Source organism: Triplophysa rosa, linkage group LG22 (assembly GCF_024868665.1).
Source record: "Triplophysa rosa linkage group LG22, Trosa_1v2, whole genome shotgun sequence".
NCBI classification, from domain to species: domain Eukaryota; kingdom Metazoa; phylum Chordata; class Actinopteri; order Cypriniformes; family Nemacheilidae; genus Triplophysa; species Triplophysa rosa.
Window position 1 is genome coordinate 6,941,957 of NC_079911.1, and position 23,498 is coordinate 6,965,454.

The 23,498-nt window shown below is 38.3% G+C and overlaps 3 protein-coding genes across 4 annotated transcripts in view; 2 read left to right on the forward strand and 1 right to left on the reverse strand.

Annotated features, from left to right (window-relative positions):
• The first annotated feature begins 261 nt into the window (after window positions 1-261).
• tctn1 (tectonic family member 1) lies at window positions 262-5,164 on the forward strand. Its single transcript, XM_057320551.1, has 14 exons — window positions 262-767; window positions 841-958; window positions 1,096-1,229; window positions 1,771-1,919; window positions 2,279-2,381; window positions 2,481-2,593; window positions 2,679-2,699; window positions 2,783-2,920; window positions 2,990-3,115; window positions 3,204-3,292; window positions 4,119-4,256; window positions 4,379-4,532; window positions 4,730-4,861; window positions 5,006-5,164. Exons 1-14 carry the CDS (start codon window positions 446-448, stop codon window positions 5,150-5,152), a joined length of 1,884 nt encoding a protein of 627 aa, XP_057176534.1. The 5' UTR covers window positions 262-445; the 3' UTR covers window positions 5,153-5,164.
• Window positions 5,165-5,907: 743 nt separating this feature from the next.
• hvcn1 (hydrogen voltage-gated channel 1) lies at window positions 5,908-8,325 on the reverse strand. The gene is made up of 6 exons (XM_057320554.1): window positions 8,195-8,325; window positions 6,861-7,084; window positions 6,672-6,776; window positions 6,280-6,511; window positions 6,093-6,205; window positions 5,908-6,018 (listed from the first exon to the last, which is right to left on the reverse strand). Exons 2-6 carry the CDS (start codon window positions 7,038-7,040, stop codon window positions 5,962-5,964), a joined length of 687 nt encoding a protein of 228 aa, XP_057176537.1. The 5' UTR covers window positions 7,041-7,084; window positions 8,195-8,325; the 3' UTR covers window positions 5,908-5,961.
• A 2,080-nt stretch (window positions 8,326-10,405) lies between these two features.
• csgalnact1a (chondroitin sulfate N-acetylgalactosaminyltransferase 1a) overlaps window positions 10,406-23,498 on the forward strand; it is a 31,042-nt gene continuing 17,949 nt past the window's right edge. The window contains exons 1-3 of one of the 2 annotated variants that reach the window (XM_057321572.1): window positions 10,406-10,662; window positions 18,006-19,423; window positions 22,982-23,198. In XM_057321572.1, coding sequence (XP_057177555.1) covers window positions 18,655-19,423; window positions 22,982-23,198 — 986 coding nt within the window. In that variant the 5' untranslated portion in view covers window positions 10,406-10,662; window positions 18,006-18,654. The remainder of the gene's footprint in view (window positions 10,663-18,005; window positions 19,424-22,981; window positions 23,199-23,498) is intronic. The other variant, XM_057321571.1, reaches the window with a different exon arrangement.

Below are 23,498 nucleotides of genomic sequence, written 5' to 3' on the forward strand. Positions count from 1 at the left end.
TTTATTATGGCATTAATAAAAAGTTTGTCAGATCGTAAACAAGTTATTATAAAGTCAAAAATAGGTCCCTAGGGTTTTCTATTGATTAATCATTGTGGCGAAACATATCCTCATATACAGAAATTTTGTGGAGCGTTTAGATTGAATAATCAAAAGAATAAAGTGATTTAATATAAATTAATTTAAAAGACTGTTTTCTGAAAAAAGGAGCTATTTAGATGTATTTATTTTTTTATTATATTTTTGTTACTTATGCGTACGTATTTTATTTTTATATTATATTTGCATTTGACATATTTACATACAACATATAATGCAATGCATTTAATATACAAGGCAATAATATTATTATTCGTATTTACCGTACGGGATCAGCAGTTTTTACTCACAATCCCACAATGCATTTCACTTCCTGGATACCACTGACAACGCCATGTAACCAAGCATGGCGGCGTTGTGTTGTCTTCTTATTTTAGCATTTTTAAAAACCGCCCTGTGCATTGAACACGCGAATACCACCGAAAGCATTAATATCACACTAAAGGATGCAAACGACACATTTTCTGACCGGGAAGACTCGCTTAATTTCACGGAGTTGGGAATCACTCCCACTCCGTCTTCTTTCCCAGATTCATCCGAATCTGTGACAGCATTTCCCGATCAAACCGAGTCCACAGACACTTCTATCCCCAACACGACCCCCGATGTACCGCGATCAGCACTGCCCCTGCCCGTCTCTGGTGTCCTCCCTGTTCCGGTAATTGAAGGTAAGATCGCAGTTAGCTGGACATCTCTCTGAACAAAACTGTTGATTTTGTTTATATTTCTGTTTTTCCTCAGTCGTCAAATTGTGTCCATGCAACTTACAAACTGGTCAGTGTGACATCAACTGTTGCTGTGATCCAGACTGCACAGAGGAAGTGTCCCTATTCACTGACTGTTCAATAAAGACAGTCAGGTAATCACTTTATAAACTAATGAGAAGTGTGGGTTTGTGTGCTTAAAGCAAGTGTGCCACAGAATACAGCACGACTTACCTGATCACTGGTGCACACATGAGGTATTTATGTATTTACGCCTGTTTTCTCATTACAGTAGTGACCCCAGATTGTGCCAAAAGGATACAGTTGTTTATTCCATCAACACCACAGCAGATGGTTTGTCTCGTGTCCAGTCGTCTGTTCAGCAGGAGGTCAACCCTGATGTCTTCTGCATTCAATCTGCCAACTGTGCGTACACGTATCTTTATTTAAAAGGATAGTATACCAAATACGATAAGTCTGTCACCCTTGTGTTGTTTAAAATGCTGTTATTTTATATTTTCATGCCGTGTTTTTTTCCAGTGGTGATGTTTATTTTTGTGTTGTGTCAATAACGGCATAGGTTTGGAATGGCATGGGAGTGTGAAAATAACTACATACGTTTGACTGTACTATTTCTTTAAAATAATTGATCCGTATGAGGTATCTTGAATTAAAAGATCTCACTCAAAAAAAATATTTTCATCATTTACTCACCCTCATGTCATGGTGTTTGACTTTCTTCTGCAGAACACAAAAGAAGATATTTTGAACAATGTTGGTAACCAAACAACATTAACCCCCATTGACTTGGACACAAAACCTGGGGAGACATTTCTCAAAATATCTTCTTTTGTGTTTTACAAAAAAAAAAACTTTAGGTGACCTATCACTTTAATGTTGCTTTAAACATTTGCATTGATTTTAATAATAAATCGAACAGAAACGTTTATTCTTGTTTCTTTTTAAGATGAAGAAGGAATGTCATTTGGCGCTCCTGAAATTCCCACTGAGGAAAATTTCGACTCCCTTTTTGGTCAATTTGTGGGATTTTTCTTCGGCCGCTCCAGGGACACCAGTGCACAGAGCTCTGCAATAGGAAATGTTCCAGGATATCTGGTAAATTTATCTTTTTTTTTTTCTTCATATCCAATTGTAGTCCTTAACTCCAACAGCACAGTCCACATTAGCATTAGGGTTGAACCTGAGTTAATATGATTACAGTGAATGGATGCATGTAATGATATTACCCCCCCTCTCTCTCAAAACATATTGATTTCTTCAATGTCAAGATGGTTGCTATTTTACAAAAGTGGAAAACATCACTTGACATTTATTTTCTGTGTAAATGTACCAGAATTGGATTACATCCTTTCTCTCTTTCCAATTGTAGTTTGTATAAATGTTCTCCCAAAAATACACAATTTGAATTGATTTACAACATTTAAACAACATTTTTGTCGGTGATCCACCCGCAGTGCGGTGATGTCATGCAAACAGTGAATGAGGCTGGTGAGCAGGAGTCTTTCCCCTTTCCTGCCTCTGCGGCTACAGCTCACTGCTTAGATGCAAACCCTGCAGGTAGGACAGAGCAAAAACTAAACCGCGATTTAAAAACTAAACTTGCGGTCAATTCATTTGCATTGGACCTCTTACATAAACAGAGATTACATTTCACAGCTTTTCTCAAAGACCAGACAAGCAGATGTGTGAGAAGCTTTGATTTGGGACAGGATTGCTCATCACTCGAGGCTCTAGACCTCAGAGCCTATATCACTTTCAAGATCCGTACTGTGAGTCCCACTTTGCATTTTAGTCTACAGAAAAGCTTGGACCTTACTGGGACTTTCACGTAACAATCTCTCGTTTGCTTTTCAGGGAAAGAATGAAGAAGCTAAAGTAAGCCATTCAACTTTTTAAACTACACAGTATTATTCTTTATAAGAATTTAAAGTTTTCAAATGTTCCGAATCCTATTTTAGGTTATAGGTGCGGAAGTGTCCGCCATCACCCTGGAATCTTTGGAAGGCACGTGGACGTCAGTGGACCCTGCTGAAAGTGCTGTCTATTTCCCTGTGCTCCTGGAGTCTGGTGATGTCTGCAACAATGTTGTAAAGCAGGTGTGTACTGTACATAACTGTATCAGAGGATTAGGCAAGCTTGGTGATAACTACTGTCTTGTTTTTCAGGTGAAATACATATTTAGGTACAGTGAAGCTGGTGAAATTCTTAGTGTAATGGCATCATTTTTGCTGGGAGCCATTAAAAGCATCATGGTGCCCATACAACAAGAGTTTCAGATTACATTCCTGCAGGTACCACACTATCCTTATAATGTCTTAAAAAAATTAATAATATTATTTATTCAGTACAGCAAGTAATGTTATGTTTATTCTTTAATAGGAGATCACAAGCACAGCAGGGATGAGATTCAGTGGCAATCCTGGTTATGTGGTGGGACTGCCTCTTGTGGCAGGAACGAGAACAGCAGAATATCCTTTACTACAAAATTCTGTATTGATTATGCATCAAGTAAATTTAAGCCCTCTGTGATCTGAAGTGTTTCATCAACATGGTCCAAAAATGAAAGTTAATTGATTGTTTGTGGGTAAATCATATTGGAAAAATGGAAATAAAATGAAATTTTCAGCAGTTTTATACTTAAATGTGTATTTAAATTGCAGTTCTACAATTTTGCTATCTTCATTTAAATTCAGGAATGAAACTAGAATTGGAAAAAATTCAATTCAAATGTATTTCTACAGCGCATTTCACAATTTTAGATTGTTTAGATTGTTGCAAAGAACGAAGAAGCTAACAGAAATATAGAAATATATAATATAGAAAAATACAGTAGCGGAAAAGATTAAGAGACCATTCCGAATTTCCCAATGATCGTTGTACCTAAACACATACCTATGTGTAAAATTAAAAAAATAAGTAGTAAATTTTAAAATCAGAAAACTGATTTTGAAATGGTCTCTTAATTTTTCCCACGGCTGTATATAGAATATACAAAAATATATACAATATACAAAACAATACATGCACAGGACTCTGTTGCCCAGGAGTTTTCGGATTATTCATGCAAGTTTCAGAAAAAAAAAACAAGTGATACTGGTAAATACTTATCATTAGTATAAAAGTATAATTCTTTTTGATCCACATAAAACAAAAACCAGGGCAGAAATCAGTGTATATCAAGTGTGGACTAGTGTTTGCATTTGCAAAAAGGATTTAATAAATAAATACAAATTTAAAGTATATCCTGTATCCCAAAACCAACATTTGTGGTATCGTCCTTGACTGCTGTTTTACTGGAGTTGTTCAGAGCACTGACCCAAAAGGTTCACTAACTATCCTCCAGAACTCTGGAGAGCAGGATTGCTTGCTCGGCTCGTCCCGGCGGTCCCCTGTCCTGTTCGGGATAGACATGGTATCGGGCTGCACTTTCAGGTAAAAGGCTGTTATAATGATGATTTGTTATTATTTACTAAATTGACTAAACTGACATTCTGTATGTAAAACGTATTACCATTATTATGGTGTGTAATGAGTCTTGTACATTTGTTTCGTAGGCTTTCTGATGCAGTTAATTGTTCCTTGTTATCTGAAGTCATTTTGTCAGTGCTGAAAGGACAGAACTTCCCTGACCATGTGGCCTCCTTTGGAAATTCCCTGCCTCAAAACACTCTGGACTGGGTCCCAATACAGATCCAAACCATAACAACGGTATCTAGCATTCTACTAGCTTCCTGCATATGTGAAGTTATGGGAACTGGTGCTAGACTTCTCTTTCTGTAAAGAGAAAGCGGAAGTGTTGACTTGTAAACTTGCTCACCGGTAACCATCATGATGCAAAGCTGATTTGTAAACCACTGTTTACATTTGCAACTAACGCCTTGTTTCACTGTTTATGGTTAACCAAGAGCACGCAAACATGCAGCATCCCACAGTCTTACCACCTTGAAGTAAAGTGGACCAAGTATGGAACCTTGGTGAATCCCCAGGCTCACATCGTAAGCATCATGGAAACAGTCCTTACTAATACCAGTAGTTTGGTAAGTTAATCCCTTCTTTCTATTTATTTAGTAAACAAGTCCCTTTTATTTAAAAACATGAAGCGTCATGGTGCAAGTACTGGCTAGCAATATTGTCTTTACATCCGCTCTTTAAAATATCCGCTTGTATCTTTGTTTCTTCAGGCCCTGCTTACCAGTGCTGGTGGCCTACTGTCTGTCACAGCCTCTGTGAGCTTTGTTGACGTGTCTGCGTCTCCCAGTCCAGGATTTAAAGTTCCTCCCACAATTGATGCTAAATTACCTGTTGACTTCTTCTTTCCATTTGTATGATTTAAAATTAAGGCATTTGTCAAGAACATTTCAGTATCTGTTTTGCACTGCTGACAAACAATTGAAAAGACAACCACTGGTTTTGAAACCATGTTTCAAGACATTTCGGCCTCTAGTTGTTGATGCTTTTTAGGTCATTTCATTTTTTTGTAATGATATTTTATTTATTGCTTTGTAATGAGTGTTGTATATAATGCAGTCATCACATTGCTTTCTAAATAAAGAATACTTTCATACTGTTGTTTTTAATGGCTGATAATACAGTCTAAAGGACCGAGTATGACGATAACCAATTCATTTAGATGTATATGGCAGAAGAGACATACACAAACCTAACTTAAGTTAAATAAATGCTTATTTCACAAAACTCACAAAAACCATTTGAAAACAAAACATGTGCTTAGTTAAATACTCATGGTTATCAGCCTAGATAAACATAAGTCCATTACTATTTCCTACTTTTTTGTTTTCATGTAGTGCGTACTGCATAGCCTTCATTTGGTCAACAGCTAAAGATTTCAGATCAAAATGATTTAGAATAGAAATCAATCACATTTGAACCTTTTGATTTTAAAATTACAGTTCATACACTTCGTATAGCTTACAGAATAACCTTTTTTGCACATAAAAGTTGACCTTTTTGCTGTATGTAAATCACTATATTTACACTTTTAATAACATACCCAATGCGGTGCATCATGCATTTCTTCACATTTCACATGGACTGACGTGATTCATCTTCAGCACAGTCTCAAGTTAACAGTAACAAGTTGTGTGTTTTAATGAGCATTCTGCCAGGCACGTGAGCATCAAAACTCAATGCTGTGCTGCTTTAATAGGGTCCGAAGCCTGGCGTTTTCTTGGTCCTGTTAAAAGATTATAACACATTATATCAAACTAAATGGACTATTGTAGTCACTTCCAAAGAGATACTACTTACCATTTTTGTGTTCTGCTCTTTGAGTTCATTGACTTGATGAACGAGGTTTGCATTGATTGACTTTAGTTTAAGAACTTTGTGATGGGCACGATTTTTCACTGACACCATGATACCTACAGAAGAGCAAACAAAGACAGTAAATATATGTATATACGTATATAGTGATCAATGATTAAAATTTATATACCATTTATGATCCTGGCCACTCTCCACAGCCTGAGCAGGATCAGAAGGCCCATGGCATCAAATGCATCTTCTTTTGACACATATATAATATCCAGGATGAAGGACACCGTCACCACAATCCCGTCAAACACCTCAAACTTATGCCGGAAGAACTCCAGGCGGAAGGCGAAGATTTTTCCCGACAGCTCCACCATGAAAAACGTCAGAAGGGAGAGGCTGAGATAGTGGAATATCTGGAATGATGGTAGGATCAGTTGGATGGGGAATTATCACGGAATAATCACTGACAGCGTTGTATTTATGTTGACACACAACACATCTCATCCGTGGCGTGGTGTAAAATACTTTCTCCTGGTAATAGTTCTGCTGACTGGGCCTCTGAACTGAACTCACCTGCGGGGCAATTCTGTGATGATCCGCTTCAATGATAGACAAGTCAATAAGCAACTCGCACAGCACAAAAATGGCATCCAGAACAACCAGGCACACAACAACAATCTAATCAACACAAGAAAGAAACATTATACTTGTACTACCTGTATTTATATATAAGGGGGTTAGCTTGGGGGTGTTATGGTTTACCTGAAACCTCTCTGACTTGTAGAGGCGGCGTAATGAGTCTCTGAAGCTGACCTGACCCAGCTCCTGCCCAGTTGAAACTTCAAAGTCCTCGCTTGCATCCTGCAGTTCCTCGTCCTGCCACTGCTCGGCGTTGTTTTGCTCATCACCCACAGTAGTGAAATGCCTCAGAAAACGGGACATTTTGCCCGACTAGGGGGCACATGAGGTGGGGCTGAACCCTAAACCTTGCGCATCAGAGTGAATATCTTCGTTTAAATGTTAAACGTCCCGTGTTTAGTTTAGTTTAAACAAAAGCTTCACTATTATATAAAGATGTATATATTGATTTCCATTTGTATAACTTCTCTCATGTTTTGTAACTTCCCCTATGATAGGCTAGAGTTTGTCATTTTTCATAACAATGAATTTTGCTGGCCCCAAAACTGTCATCACTATTGCCATTGCCAACAACAGCAGAACTCCACACATTAGCCTAAACCAAACTCTGGTCGAAAGCTGCAATAACCAGATCTCCTTTTCTGACGTTTTATTAATGTTTAACACAGATTAAACAAAGTTGAAAGAAGTTTATATATAACTTATGAAAATCACACGTGTGTATTTTTAGTTTTTTTTTTTCAAATAAACTTACTGAAAAAAAAATCAAATTGTATAGCCTAACTGCGGTTACAAATACCATTAGGAATCATGAGCTGTTTATCATGAAAGACATGACATTATTAAAGATTTCCTATGCCATGTTCCAGAATGGTTTCATGCTCTCAAACCCAACATATTACCAATTACAATAATTAAAAAAGATTATAATTCTGTGATGTTTTACATTTTTTCAGCAGTATAAAACTAAACGTGCTTGCCAATTTTTTAACCAATTTATGATCAAATAACAGACTACGCATACAAAGTTATTAAAAACAGAAAACAGCCAAACAAGCAGTGAAACGGAAACTTAACCTAATTGGCACTTTAAATGTCATTTAAATGTACAAATCTTGTGCTTGCAGAATAGGTTTTGCAAACCAATGTCAACACACAAAACCATTTTCTAAGAAACAACTTCACGTTTACGGGACAATAAAACACAGACTTTTCAGCTGTGAGCTTAACTCGTGATTTCCTGCAGCATTTTGGACTGTCAGCTGAACGAATTTACACCCACCTTGACTTGTGTAAATAAAATGGGAATGTAAACTGTAAAACAGGAATGGATTCAAATTTGAATTTGTTTTAAAGCTATGCAAAGTCGTTTAAGTGCGTGAAGCAGACTTTGTGCTGTGCGCGAGTTAAAACAGAGCGAAATGTTACAACGCAAAACGTTGCAAAAAGTAGTTTACCTTTTATGTTGATAGAAGTGTTGCTAACGCAGCATTTGATCGTAGTTTTCTGGGGAAAAAACATCCAAAGAAAAAATATTGGACCCTTAACTCCGCTACTCAAGTAGGCTATGTGACTGAGGTGGAGAATGTGATCCTCTCAACAGGACGCGGTCCAGAGGAAGTGACATAAGAAGATCCCAAAATCTGGTAATACGTTTGACATCATTTTATGTTAATGGTAGCTATAGGCGATAAGTTGCTATGGAAAATAATGTTAGCCAGTGACTTTTATTAAAAACAATTTTATTATTTTTTCCCATTTTTAATTTGTATTTAAAGTCTTGTGAAAAAACATCTAATATTTCCCCAGGCGATGAAATAGTCCAATGAAAACATGCTGACATTTATTATAAGCTAATAGCTTATAATATTTAATATATGATATATTAAAAACTTTTTTAATTTTGTTAAAATGGTAGACACACATTGTAAAATGTTCACTGAAACACATTGAGAAATACACAGCTCAGATCAGGCTGTCCACCAAATGTGTCATTGTAACAGAACTGACGTAGAGGACAGCAGGACAATGACCTGGTCCAAGTTGAAAATTTTAGCATGACCTGAAAAATCCACAATTAGTTTTCATTTACTTTGAAACACATCTGAATATTTGTTTGTGGTCATTTTAACTAACTTTTCTCTGTTCCTGGCAGATGAGAATTGTATTCTTGCGATCTTTTCACAATACGTCTAATGTTAAATTGTAAACCAGTTTCATTCAGATCTGGTCTTTTCACTGTGTTGCTCTGTGTCTAAGCATGCCTGTTACCAAGTTACAGAGCTTAGAATTTATCAACCAACGTCCCCAAAAAGCTCCTATATCTCACATTTTGTAGCAATCACACTGGCTGTAGATCAAGTAACTTGAATTAGCCAATCCTGTGGCTGACCTTTGAAACCCTTTACAGTCTGTCAGCATTTTATTCTGCTTTACTACGTGTAGCTGAGCTGTGAAATTCTTTGTGAAGTTAAACTGTACACCTTTATTGAGTATATTTAGGGGGGATAAAACATCATAGGTTTTACTCCAGAAAAAATATGTCAAAGTGGTTTATTGTTGAAAGACATTCTTGCCTCCTTGTCTAAAAAATAGGTTCATTTAACTCACTGATCTTTTGTGACAACCTGCCCCACTATGTGGGGTAAGTTGTCACTGTAGGAACCTGAATAGTAGGGCCTATAGGCTTCTCAGCTAAATGTAATCGGTAACATTGTGAAAACACAAACAATTCGTTAAACAACACAGATTAAAAGCATAACATTCAAAAAAGCAAAAAAGTGTAATTACATAATTATGTAAAATATATTACAATGTATTAAAAGCAAGTGTCCCAAGTTTTAAACCTGGCAGTCATGGCAAATTCTGTGATAAAAACAACTGTCTGAGATTTATGATCTACCTTCATTATGTAGCCTGGATATTATCTTTGTGGTTTGATTGTTAATGAAAAATTATTTAAAAATGATGTTGATATTGACATCTTAGATTACAGAAAAAAGAAATGAAAAATTATTTTAAAATGATGTTGATATTGACATCTTAGATTACAGAAAAAAGTAATGAAAAATTATTTAAAAATGATGTTGATATTGACATCTTAGATTACAGAAAAAAATTATAGAATATACAGTATATATATTTTCAAATCACTTCTGCTGTTTTTATGCGGTGTGACCTTTGATGGCCAGTAGGAGGCGACATTTATCTACTGCTGTTTTGCAACTTGAAAACGTTGTGAATGAAAGAACTTTTCATTGCTGTGCTGCACATTGTTTCCAGTTTACCATGAGAGGCAAAGACGAAACAAAGGTCCTATAAAGTTTGTTACGAACGTTTTGCTTTAATACCTAAAGAGCTGCTCGAGGAAACTTTACAGTCGATCCAAATAGGGTAAAACCCAAAATATTCATGCCAACGCTTTGGGATGAATAGGGTCAACTGTTCGTTAACCGGTATGAATGGGGGGCATACAGACCAACTCAGAGACCCCTAGACGTGAACTAAATGAATGTGCCACTGTGTAGTCCAGTCCGTTAGTTAGTGAAAATAAGGATGCCCCAATAACGGTCCACACTTTGTTGGGCATTCTTAAGATAACAGAAAAACAGTGGCTGAAAGCAACATCGAAACTGTCAAGCACGTATGCGAGGTGATAAACGCACAAATTCTCTTCGGATAAAGCTTGAGGTTTGTTCGCGTGCGGGGCGACTGGATCATGTCTGCTTTGGCTACAGGTAACAACGCATCCTTTATGCGCGTGCTGGAGGCGGAGGCAGTTTTGGGGTGGGGTGGACCAGAAGATCCGGTTTCGTCGGGGATGAAACACGCAGTGGCTCACTGCTTCTACACACTCTCTCCACCGCATGCGCTCCCTTAACACGCGCGCTCTGTGCTGGAGGACACAGTTCGTCACAGTATGCCGGTAAGATGTATGCTATTGAAACCGTCCTTATACTTATAGATGTTTAGAGATTGAAAACCAAGGGGTATTAAATAAGTTTTATAGTCATTCTTAATTACTGTTATAAACTGTCTAACGGTTAAAGGTAGGCTATTTGGCTGGTTGTCACAGGGGAAGTTGTCATTACCACTTTATCTCACAAACTAAAATGTTTTTGTGTTTAAAGTGAAATTTGAAGTTATTTTCTTTTGCAATTATTTAGCATGCTGGTTTCAGCTTTATTAATTCATCATTATTGTTAATGATATTTAAATATGATTAACAATACTGATTTTCATCAAACTGCCATTACAAAGGGTGAACTGGTGAACAACGAAAATACATTTATTGGGATGTCACATAAATGCTGTCATTTTGTACAGTTTATTAGTTACTATTTATATTAACCAAAGCAATGGTTTGATGTTTCTGTCAATAATTTAGTTTTGTGGGTTTTTTTGTCCCTGTCATAAAAAAAGCCTTTTAAGATTGAAACTTCCACCTTATAGTGTGACAACATGCCCGGAAACATTTCCCATTTGTTAAAAGAACTTTATCTTTATTTGTGGTCAATAAAGGTGGAGAAGTTTCTTTTGTCAAAACATATTTATACAAAAATTGATTTTTAAAAATAAGCCTATTTACTGTAAAAGTATGCCAACTAGAACTGGTCTACCCTACTATATACCTTTCCATATACCTTTTTTGATTTACTCAATGGCAGATGCATGCTTCGAAGCATGAAAAGGCATTGTGATAGATTCTAGGTTTGTGACAAGAGTTTTGTTTGTGCACTTATAGATGAATCAGTGTTGTGCAATCTGTTTTTTTTTCAAGTTGTTGTACTGTTTGAAGAAGCTTGTAACTTCTTGGCACTTCGGTTCAGATTTCATTTCAGACACCGTCTGTTTGTTTCAAGTGGAAAGAATTCAGTCCGAGTGTATGGGTGCCATACAGATATTGATCATATTAGAAAGTATAGTTTTTTCATTTCAGGAGTAGGATTTAACTTCTGCATTAGTTAAAATAGGGCTTAAATGATTCATAGATACAAGATAATGTAGCTGCGTATAACACATCTAATTTATAACTTAAACTTTGGCTTTCTGATATATATTCATTCTTTGGCTGGCTGATGCCCTTTCTCCTCTCTCTCTCTCTCACGCAGGCACGCACACACACACGCACGCACGCATGCACGCACGCACGCACGCACGCACACACACACAATTAGGCTTATTTCTGTAAATGACAGTTTCCTGGGGTATCTGGGAATATATTTAAGTAATTATTAATAGGGTACACTTCCCATCACTGGCATTCCAACAATTCAATGCTAATTCCCTAACAATTCTGCTATGCAGATTCAAAAGGCTTATCTAAATCTAAAAAATCTAAAGAATGGGAAACAAACATTGTTACTGCACACTGGTGGAGGTCATTGATCATAGACACTGATCAATACACCCTAAACATACTTTCAAATGCTCATACGTATACACACACACACTGTGTGGTTTACTATCTCTGTGGGGACAGTCCATAGGTGTAATGTTTTTTATACTGTACAAACTGTATATTTTATCCCCTAACCCTAAAGATCATAGAAAACATTTTGCATTTTTAGATTTTTTAAAAATATTGTTCTGTAAAGTTTATACGCTTTTTTGCCCATGGGGAACTCAATTTTGGTCCCCACAGTGACACGAGTTCCCATGTGTTGGTGTGCGTTCATGTTTAGGTCCCCACCGGGATATAAAAACATGTCCACACACACACACACAGCGCACGCACACACACACACACACACACATGTTGGGTTTCCATGTTTTATGGGGACATTCAATAGACGCAATGTTTTTTATACTGTACAAACTGTATATCATATTCCCTACCCCAACCCTACCCCTAAACCTAACAATCTGCTCTTTCAGATTTTCAAAAAAGTTAATTCTGTATGACTTATGAGCTTGTATCCTCATGGGGACCAAAAAATGCAATCTTTGTGGGGACATTTGTCCCCATACCGTAGGGTTTACCAGGTACACACACCCACCCATACATGCATGTATGTACAGTATATGTATACGTATAAGTATTTGAAAGTATGTTTAGGGTTTATTGATCAGTGTCTATGATCTACTGTATACATATATATATATATATATATAGCTGGAGGTCATTGATCATAGACATATTCAGAAGTTTTCCACATGCTATCATTTCACAGAATATGGTATCCATTTAATGTTGGACTGTCACTTTAGCTCTACCATCCTGCTGATGAAGATTGCTATGGTGACTAGGTGTTCTCAACTATGTGATCTCTATGGCAATGAGCGACCCGCTGATTTGGTTTGAAAGACATATTTGGCCACAAAGCTTTTATAGAAGAATATTGAAAAAAAAGCTTTTTTCGTTGTACTGCACAGCTCATAAATATTCGATGTAGTTTAGACTCATAGCCTTTTAATGTGATTGCATTGATGCATATTTTTAACTTAACATTTATTACTGTCTGGTAGGCTAATGGCTGCACAGTATACATACTGCTTACTATTATAAGTATATGAAACAGTATGCAGTGTGCATGTCAAGCAATAATGCTACATTATGGTCACATAATCTCAAAATGTTAAGTATTTTAGTCCAGTAAATAGTCCAGTTAAGTATGGTTATTTGGCACACAGTGTACAAACTACATGCTAAGTAGTACGAGTAGATTAGTATGCTGTCCCTAACAACAGCCATTGTGTGTACTGTGGAGTGGATCGTGGAATCCAATCCATTGTTGGACCCGTCCTCTCGCTGAATTATGAACCACTTGTTAGACAAATAGACTGCATGTTCTGTATCCTACAGCTCCTGTTTAACCTCTTTTTAGGGTAAAGCACATTTTTATGGTTTGGAAGTTGGCATACCCTCGAATTGTGGCACAAATGTGGGAAACTCAGTGTGTGGTAAATAGTCAATCATGACCTGTCAACAGTCACGCCGGAGAGTATTTCACACCTCGGTCCCAATGAATCTTTCCACACATTGAATTAAAGATGCTGTTTGAAGCGTTAAAGGCATGTGGATGCCTATTATATTATATGCTGTATTGAAACACTTGTGGCTTGTTTGGAGAGAATTTCAGAATAACAGATTCGTCAACTGAATTAAATGAGGACAAGGTTGTATTCTTTAGTTTTTTAAGTGAGGCTGTCACAGTACATGGGAAATGGGTGTAAGGAACATTAAGTTGTAGGAGGTGCAGATAGTTTGACAGAGTATGAGAGTTTAAGTTTGACGTGTGTTGCAGCCTGATCTCATGGCAATTCATGACTATTTTTATTTTACAAAACGACCAAGTCATGCAAATTTGTGTTATGCTACATATTAAAGGAACAGTTTGCCCAAAACTTAAAATTCTGTCTTCATCTACCCACCTCAAGTTGTTCCAAATCTAAGAATTTCTTTATACATTTCTTTGTTCTATTGAACACAAAATAAGATATTTTGAAGAATGTAGGAAAGCAAACAGTTCTGGGGCACTTTTGACTACCGTAACTTTTCCTACTATGGTAATCAATGAGGTTCAGTGTTGTTTGGTTACAAGTATTCTTCCCGATATCTTTCTCTGTGTTCATCAGAACTTAAGAAATTTATACAGATTTGGAACAACTAGAAAATACAAATGAGATTGCATTCATATGAATAGCCACCTCGTAAACTAGTTACGAATTGCCATGAGATTGTGTTGTGTTCCACAAAAGAAGGTCATACAGGAGGGTAAGATTTTCATTTTTCTGTTTAACTAACCTTTTAAAGAGGGGCCAGATGGATGTAAGTACGATCTAGGTCGGGTTTGAAGAGAACCAACTTAATTAAGGGTATTGAGAATCACCTGGGGCCCAAAAGGACATCAAAGAGCTCTTTCTCCTCCACGTTCCCTTTTCCCCCCGTTATTTTCCTTCTATCCCCTCGAACTCTCTCTCCCCCGGTGTTTTCTGTGAAGTGAACATGAGGAACACCTGGAATTGCTTTCTCTGCTGTGCTCCTCTAATGCAGTAGTAAAGCAGCAGGGCTTGACTTGGCTTGTGCTCTTGTGGACTCTTTCTCTGCTCATCCGGATATCCCACCTTGTTAATTTGTCCGGTTCAGGCAGTTCCTCTTCAAAGACGTCTCTCAAAACCTCAAGGGTAAGACGATGTCTTCTTTCAGCAGTGAAGAATAGGAAAACAGATATAGGAATGATGTGCGGAATAAAGATTCTGCAGTGTTGCTGGGTTACGCAATCGCGACGTTGAGCATCTATTATTTAATATGCATTGACAGTTGAAGGAAAAGTGGTGGTTCTGGATTACAGATCATTCATTTATGAGCAAAAAATGTGAAGGCTTTTTATGTTCCTCGCCGGTTTCTGCATCAGACGTGACTTTGATGATGCAAGCTGTATTTTCACAGAGACGTGAACATGCAGCGGGTGCTGTCTAATTTAGTGAGGGCCAGACAGGAAGCTCTGTGCCCTGTGGACACAGGAAGTGGTTTCATTAAGAGCAAAGTTCGAGAGAAAGCGTGCTAACATATTCAGTCTTTCTGCCAGGCAGTTGAGACCCTTTAAAGTGATAGTTCACCCAAAAATAAAATCATTTACTCACCCTCTTGTCATTTTAAACCTGTATGACTTTCTTTCTTCCGCAGAACACAGAAGAAGATATTTTGAAAAATGTTGTTAACTGGACCCCATTCACTCGCATTGGTTTTGTGTCCATGAATGGGGTCCAGTGCTGTTTGGTTACCGACTTTCTCCAAAATATCTTCTTTCGTGTTCTGCAGAAGGAAGAAAGTCATAAAGGTTTGAAATGACAAGAGGGTGAGTAAATGATGACAGAATTTTCATTTTTGGGTGAACTAGCACTTTAAGCCCACATTAGCACAGACGTTTTGTTAGACTTCTAAATGAGCATTTATTCTTATAAGCATCATAATATTATAATACTTCATAAGTCTCTCTATCAAATACTGCACACTCAAACATAAATGTCTTTTACTGTCGCTAGGCACAAGGGTCAGCAGAAGCCGCTGAAAGTGAAAACTGCAAAAGGAGGAAAAAACACATCATTTCCTGACTGCACAGCCGAGCCAGATAGTATAACTGCAGCTGAGTCTGCAGATCAGAGCTCGTGAAAGTAATTGAACTAATGCAAATTTGCTTGGTTTGCAAACCGGACGATTCTTGTACACACGCAGGAGCTTTTAAACTGATTTGAGACTGTTGAGGATGTTGTCAGGAGGTTACAGGAAGAAGGCAACCTCAACACGTTATTTCATTTAGTCTTTTGGTAATCTTACTGTTCACCCGACTGATAATGACTTACCCACAAACTGTTTCACATCCCTATGGTGCTTTTTTATCTGTAGCACAAAAGTAAAAGCTTTTGAAACTGTAGAAAAATCTATGTAGAAAAAATTATATGTGAGGATTTATATTTTTGTGTAAACTGTTTCCTTAAAGATCCAGTGTATGAAATTTAGCGACATCTAGCGGTGAGGTTGCGAACTGCAACCGACGGCTCACACTCCCCCTCCCTTTCAAGGCACTACGGTGGCTGACACAGGACAAAAATGTCGTTCTCCTCTCTTCTTTGCTGAAGGAGATAACGTATTTACGAAACGCACTCTGTAGAGCAGTTTGTCCGCTTAGGGCTACTGTAGAAACAACATGGCGAATTTCATGTAAGGGGACCCGCGGTGTATGTAGATAGAAATAAAAACATAACGCTTCATTATATAAGGTATAAGACATAGTTATGTATATTATATTTCTGTCAATAGATCCTCCAAGAAATTACACATTGGACCTTTAACCAATTTAAAATCATTATTGCAGTTACGTTAAAACAGAATATTTCTTTACAAGTTCTTAAGCAAGTCAAAGCTAAATGACAGCACACTAATGCAGCAGGGAGAGCTTTACGTTTTTCATTCACATCAGGTCCCTACTCAGACTTTCCCCAAGTTCTGCCATGCGTTTGGTCCGTGGTCTTGGCTCTGGTGTTGTATAGCACGGGCACAGCAGGCTGAATGAATTGCTGGCAGACGTGCACTGTGGTCGTCCTGGCGGCTGTGTGAGAGAGCTAGAACAGTGTAACATGGTGTGAGGCGTCTTTTCCCCAGCTTGAGCTTTTAGATGAGAGAAATATTTTTTATATTTATCTATTTTTATTTAGTTGTATTTATCTACACTCTGAAATAGTGATTCATTTGATCTTATATTTAAACCTGATTTCCAGTGCAGTTTCAGTTGTTGTTCAGCCAAAGAGTTACTGTATCAGGACTTTAGATTTTCTCATCTGCATTCAGTGAGTGAGTGAGTTAATATACGGGTTTCCGATTGGGTTAACGAGTAAATAAGTGTGCCATTAAATAGGTAACACTGATGGAATGAATGATTAAATAAAAAGTAAAAGTGGGGAAAAAATGACTACATGAGTGAGTTAAAAAATGAACGAGTGAGTGATTGAAAATGCATAAATGAGTGTGTGTGTGTGTGTGTGTGTACGTACAGTATGTGCATTCCAGTTTCAGATAAATCGAGTTCTCCTCACACCACTGGACTGTGGCCAGCTTTCCTTGATACAGTCCTGTATTCACCACTAACATAACTAATCCTTTCATTAAACTAATCCTCCCACTAACCTATAAAAGAGCTAATTGTGTGCCAAGTCAAACCACAAGCACTTACACGTATACAGATTCCTACCTCTCTCTATCTCATACCACAGCATCTTTCCAATCTCCTAAAAGTGTTCCTGTGTCCCCCTGTGATCACATGTGTTTCTGACTGTTTGCATATGTGCCCCTTCACATGTGCATGTGCCCATGAATGCTCCGCTCTTGCGTGTTTGCTCAGACTTACAGTGAGCCTGTGTGAGCAGCGGGGCACGTTCCCATGAGTCCGCTTTTAACACACATCTCTTATTTTCACACATCAGTGACAGCACTGTTCCCTGGCGCTGGAGCCTCCCCAGAATGCTTTGCCTGGCCACGCAGGTCTTAAATTTATCCTTTTAGGTCACTTTAAAATAAACACGTCTGCGAACTCGATAGACTGACTTGAACCCTGTGCCCTCGTCTCTACTCATCATTGTGACGTATTTCACGTCATCTCCGTTTTGTATATTTAGTGTTTTAATGTCAAGCTATTAAATGTTATGATGTGCTGTACCTTCAAACACAATAGCTGATTAACACACAAGTGATTTTCTGATAACTTTATCTTTGGCGTTCTAGTTTTGAAAGCGCAATCAGTCTAATCGTCTTTTCTCTGTTTTTTATAGATGGATGTGTGAAGATCAGAGCCTGGAGAAGCATGTAAAAAACTCGGAATAGATTAGGAACGACAGAATGGCTAAACACTCAACTTGCTCATAACACAAATGTGCTAATATGTGTTTTTGACAACGGTGGGTCATGTTGAAAAAATGAATAACAAATAAACAGCCTCCAACTGCTGGACCACGGCTATGCAGATCTAATGGCTAAACTTTACTCAAGGAGTAGTAGGACATCTGGGATGCTGTAGAATGGAGCATCCATTCCAGACATTCTCTCAAGGGTCTGTCACGCTACCTTCGAGAAGAATGAGCAATTTTCGCCAGACTGAGATATGTGCGTGTTGCTGCTGAACTGGTCCGATGGTTCATTTGACTAGACGGAGAACTAATAGCTTCTCGAAGAGGAGGAAGTGGCCGTAACTTGACCCATGAACAAGTATGTGAATGAGAAGCCAGGCTGCAGTTAGAAGAAAGCGCAATTTGGGAATAGACAGTAGCTCCGAACAGATGTTGCTTTGTGCGCCGCTGGCGGGGTATACTTACGATACCTAGTCGACAGACTAGAAGCAAACAGTTCTTTGATTTTACAGAGTTCAACAAAGGTGATCTGGTGTTCAGACGTCTCCTGGCTGATCTTTCGGTCTCCGTTTTAATGAGTCGCAAAGATGCCCCAACTTTTTTGAACTACGTCATCCTACCCACTTTGTTATTGAGGTTGCCAGCTGTGATGCTGCGAAGGGGTCTGCTGGCCTGGCTCTCACGTGTGGGCATTTTGTTAGTGGTGGTGTGCTGCTGTCTTTCTCTCCTCTATGTCATCACCTGCACCCCCCACGTGGATGAACCCTTGGCGGGGCAACCCCTTCCCAGAGGTGGAGGATTGGGGATGGGGGGTGGTCCGAGCAGACCGGGTGGAGTTGGAGGTGCCCCCATTGGTCCTGTCGGACGAGAAGGGTTCCAGGCCCTACTACAAGAGCGAGAAGAACAACACCGGCAGCATATTGCCAGCCTAAAAAAGCAAATCGCTCAACTCAAAGAAGCTCTCCAAGAACGTAGCGAACAGCTTAAGGGCATGCAGAACTCTTTGGAGAAGACAGCCGGCAGGGTCGTTGTGGTGGAAGATCACAGTCGCAACGACCTGCAGGAGTTCCTGCGCAGTCAGCTGAACCGGGCTGAGGCTCACGCCGGTGTACGACTTCCGAGCGAGTACGCTGTGGTGCCCTTCGAAAGCTTTACCCTGCAGCGAGTCTACCAGCTCGAGATGGGGTTGACAAGACACCCAGAGGAGAAGCCTGTGCGGAAGGACCGCAGGGACGAGCTGGCGGAAGTGGTGGAGAGCGCGCTACACGCTCTTAATGCGCCAAGTCAGGCAGGAGACAAAACAAAAGCGACCAAAGTCTACATGCCGTCTGACTTTATAGAAGGTAAGAGAGGAATTGACACACTCAATTTTTGTTATTGAAAAATAGATTGCTATATATTTCAAGTAGATTGTGACTGCACCATTTGTTAAAAATGTTGGGTTATTTCAACACATGGTTGGGTAAAATATTAACAAATCCAAATCTTGGGTTTAAATTAACCCGCAAAATTTGACCCAACCTTGGGTTAAAACAACCCAGCACAGGTTAATGTAAACTCAACGTTTGGGTTTGTCCATGTTTTGCCCAACCACTGGTTGAAACAACCCAATATTTTTAGAGTGTGTGGACCTTTCAAAGAGTCCTCTTTTAGTTTGAGTAGTAGCTCAAACTGAATCAATGCAGTACGATTATGGCAGTAGGCCTACTACCTGTTTGTCCAAACAAGACAGGGCTGGTAGGAGGTGTTGTGCAACCTGTTGGGAAGCCTTTATTCTTTTGTAACTCCATTTGATGCCCCCAGGGTTGCTAAGCAGATTCACCTTTTCCAAAAACAGATTCATCTTCACCTCTAAATCGTTGCCTGTGTATTAAAAAGAAAATCTCTGGGCCATCAGATATAGTGTAGAGCTTGCTGTCAGTCATGTTTGTGGAAAAAATAGTTTCAAAGCAATGTGAGTTTTTTTTCACCACCTCTAACATCCTCATAACCAAAAGAGCGAAACAATAGACCATCCTGTAGCAGCATTCTAACATGCTAAAGCTAGGATATCCTGTGATGATGGTCTTTGAGCTATGATGACTCGAGGAAATAAACACAGCTGTTTTACATTAAGAGCTGTGTCATCTCTTCCTCTAGAGAAAAAGTGACGCATCTCGGTGGCTATAGACTTTACAGGAAATGTATTATTCATGTTGCTATGCATCTCATAAAAAAGCTGTGTTCTCTGCACTTAAAAATCCAGTTATGAGTAGTAAGGGTAATGGTGCAGTGTGGATAGATGCAGACTTTCAAAAGAGCATCCAGGTAGATGCTCTGAGCTAGCTGAACTGAAAACAGAAGGCGTAATTTACTGTAATTGGATTACGTAACAAATTATTTAAAGCCAGGTGCATTTAAGGTGCATACTAATTTGCATACTTGTGCATTATTTTGTGCCATTTTGTAGTATAAACATTTTAAGCAGTGTGGAAAAAGTCGAGACCCGGGTAACTCACCTTGCTTTAAGTGAAACTTATCCACTCAGTGTTTGCATGTTAAAGCAACACTTTGTAGTTTATCGACTTTATCGAAATTATTTTGGTATCTTAACCGGACCAATTCTACTGCGGCTGCTACCTGAGCAGCCTCATAGCGGCTACAACATTACTCTGTAAGTTCTGTGTTCGGGTCGGTACACACAGCCCCGCTCATCCCTTGCCTGCGTAAGAGTATGACATGGTTTCCAAACAACGTTTCTGAATTCGCCGGTTCCATCAGCTTAGTAAAGAAAAATTCACGTGTATTTCATTGCACAGGGGGAGCTTATACAGCAACATTATTTACAACACTGGTAACGCTCATCAACCACGTGGGGGAACCGAGAGCAAAAGTTCATATAGTGTTGCTTTAAAGCAACACATTTCATGCAATTAAATCTCCATTTACTTCAAATGGAAACGAATAGTTGTCTAGGACTTTTTACTGACACCTATAGGCTTGTTTGTGTTATGTTACATAGAGGTGCATAAAAGATGAACATAATCAATAGTTACTAGAAATGAAAGGAATAGTTTACTTAGAAATTAAAATACTGTTATGATTTACTCACCCTCAAGTTGTTCCAAATCTGGATAAATGTCTTTGTTCTGTTGAACACAAAGGAAGATATTTGGAAGAATGTTAGCAATTTTCAGTTCTGGGACATCATTGACTACCATAGTAGAAAGAATTACAATGGTAGTCAAAGGTCCCCTAGAACTGTTTGTTTTCCTAAATTCTATAAAATATATTATTTCATGTTCAACAGAACAAAAAATAAACAGTGATTTTTTTCTACTATGGTAGTGAATGAAAATAACTGCTAACATTTTTCCAAATATCTTTCTTTGTGCTCATCAGAACTAAGAAATGTATACAGGTTTGGAACAACTCGAGGGTGAGTAAATGATGACAGAATTTTCATTTTTGGGTGAACTGTTCCTTTAACTGCATGTCTGATCTGTCCACACAGTGTCAATTTGCCCAGCCGTCTCACTAACACTGAGCAACACTGGATAAAGAATAATGTTGTACATCCTTCTTAGTAAAGGTCTGCTTCTGAAAAACTTCACAGGAAACTTACCCGTCAGTAGCAAGAATGTTTACAGAAACCCACAGAATAACTCCCACAAAATAATTCTTCCATCCCCGTCTCTTGGGAGGTACTTGTATCTCTCTCTCTTACTTTCCTGGGCCTGTTATCTGTGTTGGATAACTGCATGTATTTCCCTTATACCCAGAACAATTTTGTGGTGCCGCCGTCTCATTTAGAGAAAGAGTGAGATAATGATATTGATGTTCTCATAAGTCAATAACTGCTGCCTCTTATTTGTCTTAGTTTATTTCTTGTTTTCAATGAGATGGACTCAATACAACAGATTACATAGATAGATAGATAGATAGATAGATAGATAGATAGATAGATAGATAGATAGATAGATAGATAGATAGATAGATTACTAACTTCTGAGAACGTTTCACGCAGACGTTTTATGAGCTTGTTTTTCTCCATAAACAAAAGTCATTGTGCTTTTTTATAGCTCCATCAAAAGCGAAACACTGAAACGGATCTAGAACAATAGAACATTTGATGCCGTTCACATCTCTTTGATTTGATTCACTTTGTGAACGTTTCGCAGAAGCATGAAAGTATTCGGTGAAATGCTCTTTATCACGCTCTCCATGCGTGACCACCTTCCGGATGTTTCATGGCCCAGGGGCTGTAAGCAGACATGTGAGCATTATCCCAGATGCCCTGCAGATGCCCCTGTTATCTCAAAATCTTAAAGATTGAAGCTCAGGAGACTTTAGGGAGATGGTTGTGATGTTTTGTTATGTCGCAGATAGACTTTATCGCTGATGTTTCTGTATCTTAATTCTGCATCTTAGCATAGCTTGAGGAGACATGTGATTGTTTTTTCTTAGGGGAACAGTCTGAGACAGGAGATCTGAGAAACATACTTTTCTGTCCGTTTAAGCTCATTGTTGTTTCGTCAAACAGAGAAATTACTAAACAAAATATGACATTTGCCAGTGTATGAACATCTTTGTTTTACTGTTAGATTAAATCTGTGTTACCCCAAATATTTCTATTTCTGTCTTTTTTCAATAGGATGGAAAAGAATAATCATATATGAGAGTTCATAAAATATATATTTTTTACAAAATCATCTCAGAATCAAATATTTCAAAGTGTTAAAGGTTTGTGAAGGTTTTGAGTCCAGGTATTTTTTATGTTTTTTTGGTGTACTCATCCTTTTCATCGGTTTGTCCTTGAGCTTTAGTTTTCTTTATTTTTTTAATTGTTTGTGTGTCCATGTGTGTGTTTTTAAAAATTCTTAATTTTCTTCACTCTTCTCAATCTCGTTTTATGGCTTCAGGGATCGCACGCACAGAGAAGGACAAGGGCACGCTGTATGAACTGACCTTCCGCGGTGAACAGAAGCAAGAGTTTCGCAGGCTGGTTCTCTTCCGGCCCTTCGGCCCACTCATGAAAGTGAAGAGTGAGCTCGTGGAGACGGCCAACATGCCCATTAACATCGTGGTGCCTTTGTCCCAGAGAGCCGACAAATTCAGGCAGTTTATGCACAACTTCAGGTAGCAGCTGAACCTTTTCTTTCAATGCTTTATCACGTTGTGGGCACTATTTCGCTTTTTCTTACAATCACAATGTACGTCTTTCTGTATCTATTCATCAATGCAGTACAGAAAATGAATTTCTTACTAAGCATTTTTGTCTTGTTGTCTGAACAATCTAAAGATTCTTAAATCAAGATATATTTACTTGACAAGGAAAGTGACCCAAGATATCTAATCTTGAAAGGAAATTAAAAAATTAAGTAAGTTTATGTTTAAAACAAGCAAGAAAACCTGCCAATCGGTCAAATGTTCATTTGT

What these genes read in the sequence shown, in the direction of transcription:
- tctn1 (XM_057320551.1), top strand. Translation starts at nt 446, where the DNA reads ATGGCGGCGTTGTGTTGTCTTCTTATTTTAGCATTTTTAAAAACCGCC. An exon ending in TCACTTTCAAGATCCGTACT is followed by an intron (nt 2,594 to 2,678) that starts GTGAGTCCCACT and finishes TTTGCTTTTCAG; the next exon opens with GGAAAGAATGAAGAAGCTAA. An exon ending in GCAGGAACGAGAACAGCAGA is followed by an intron (nt 3,293 to 4,118) that starts ATATCCTTTACT and finishes CTGCTGTTTTAC; the next exon opens with TGGAGTTGTTCAGAGCACTG.
- hvcn1 (XM_057320554.1), bottom strand. Translation starts at nt 7,040, where the DNA reads ATGTCCCGTTTTCTGAGGCATTTCACTACTGTGGGTGATGAGCAAAAC. An exon ending in ATCACAGAATTGCCCCGCAG is followed by an intron (nt 6,512 to 6,671) that starts GTGAGTTCAGTT and finishes CCATCATTCCAG; the next exon opens with ATATTCCACTATCTCAGCCT. An exon ending in AGTGGCCAGGATCATAAATG is followed by an intron (nt 6,206 to 6,279) that starts GTATATAAATTT and finishes GCTCTTCTGTAG; the next exon opens with GTATCATGGTGTCAGTGAAA.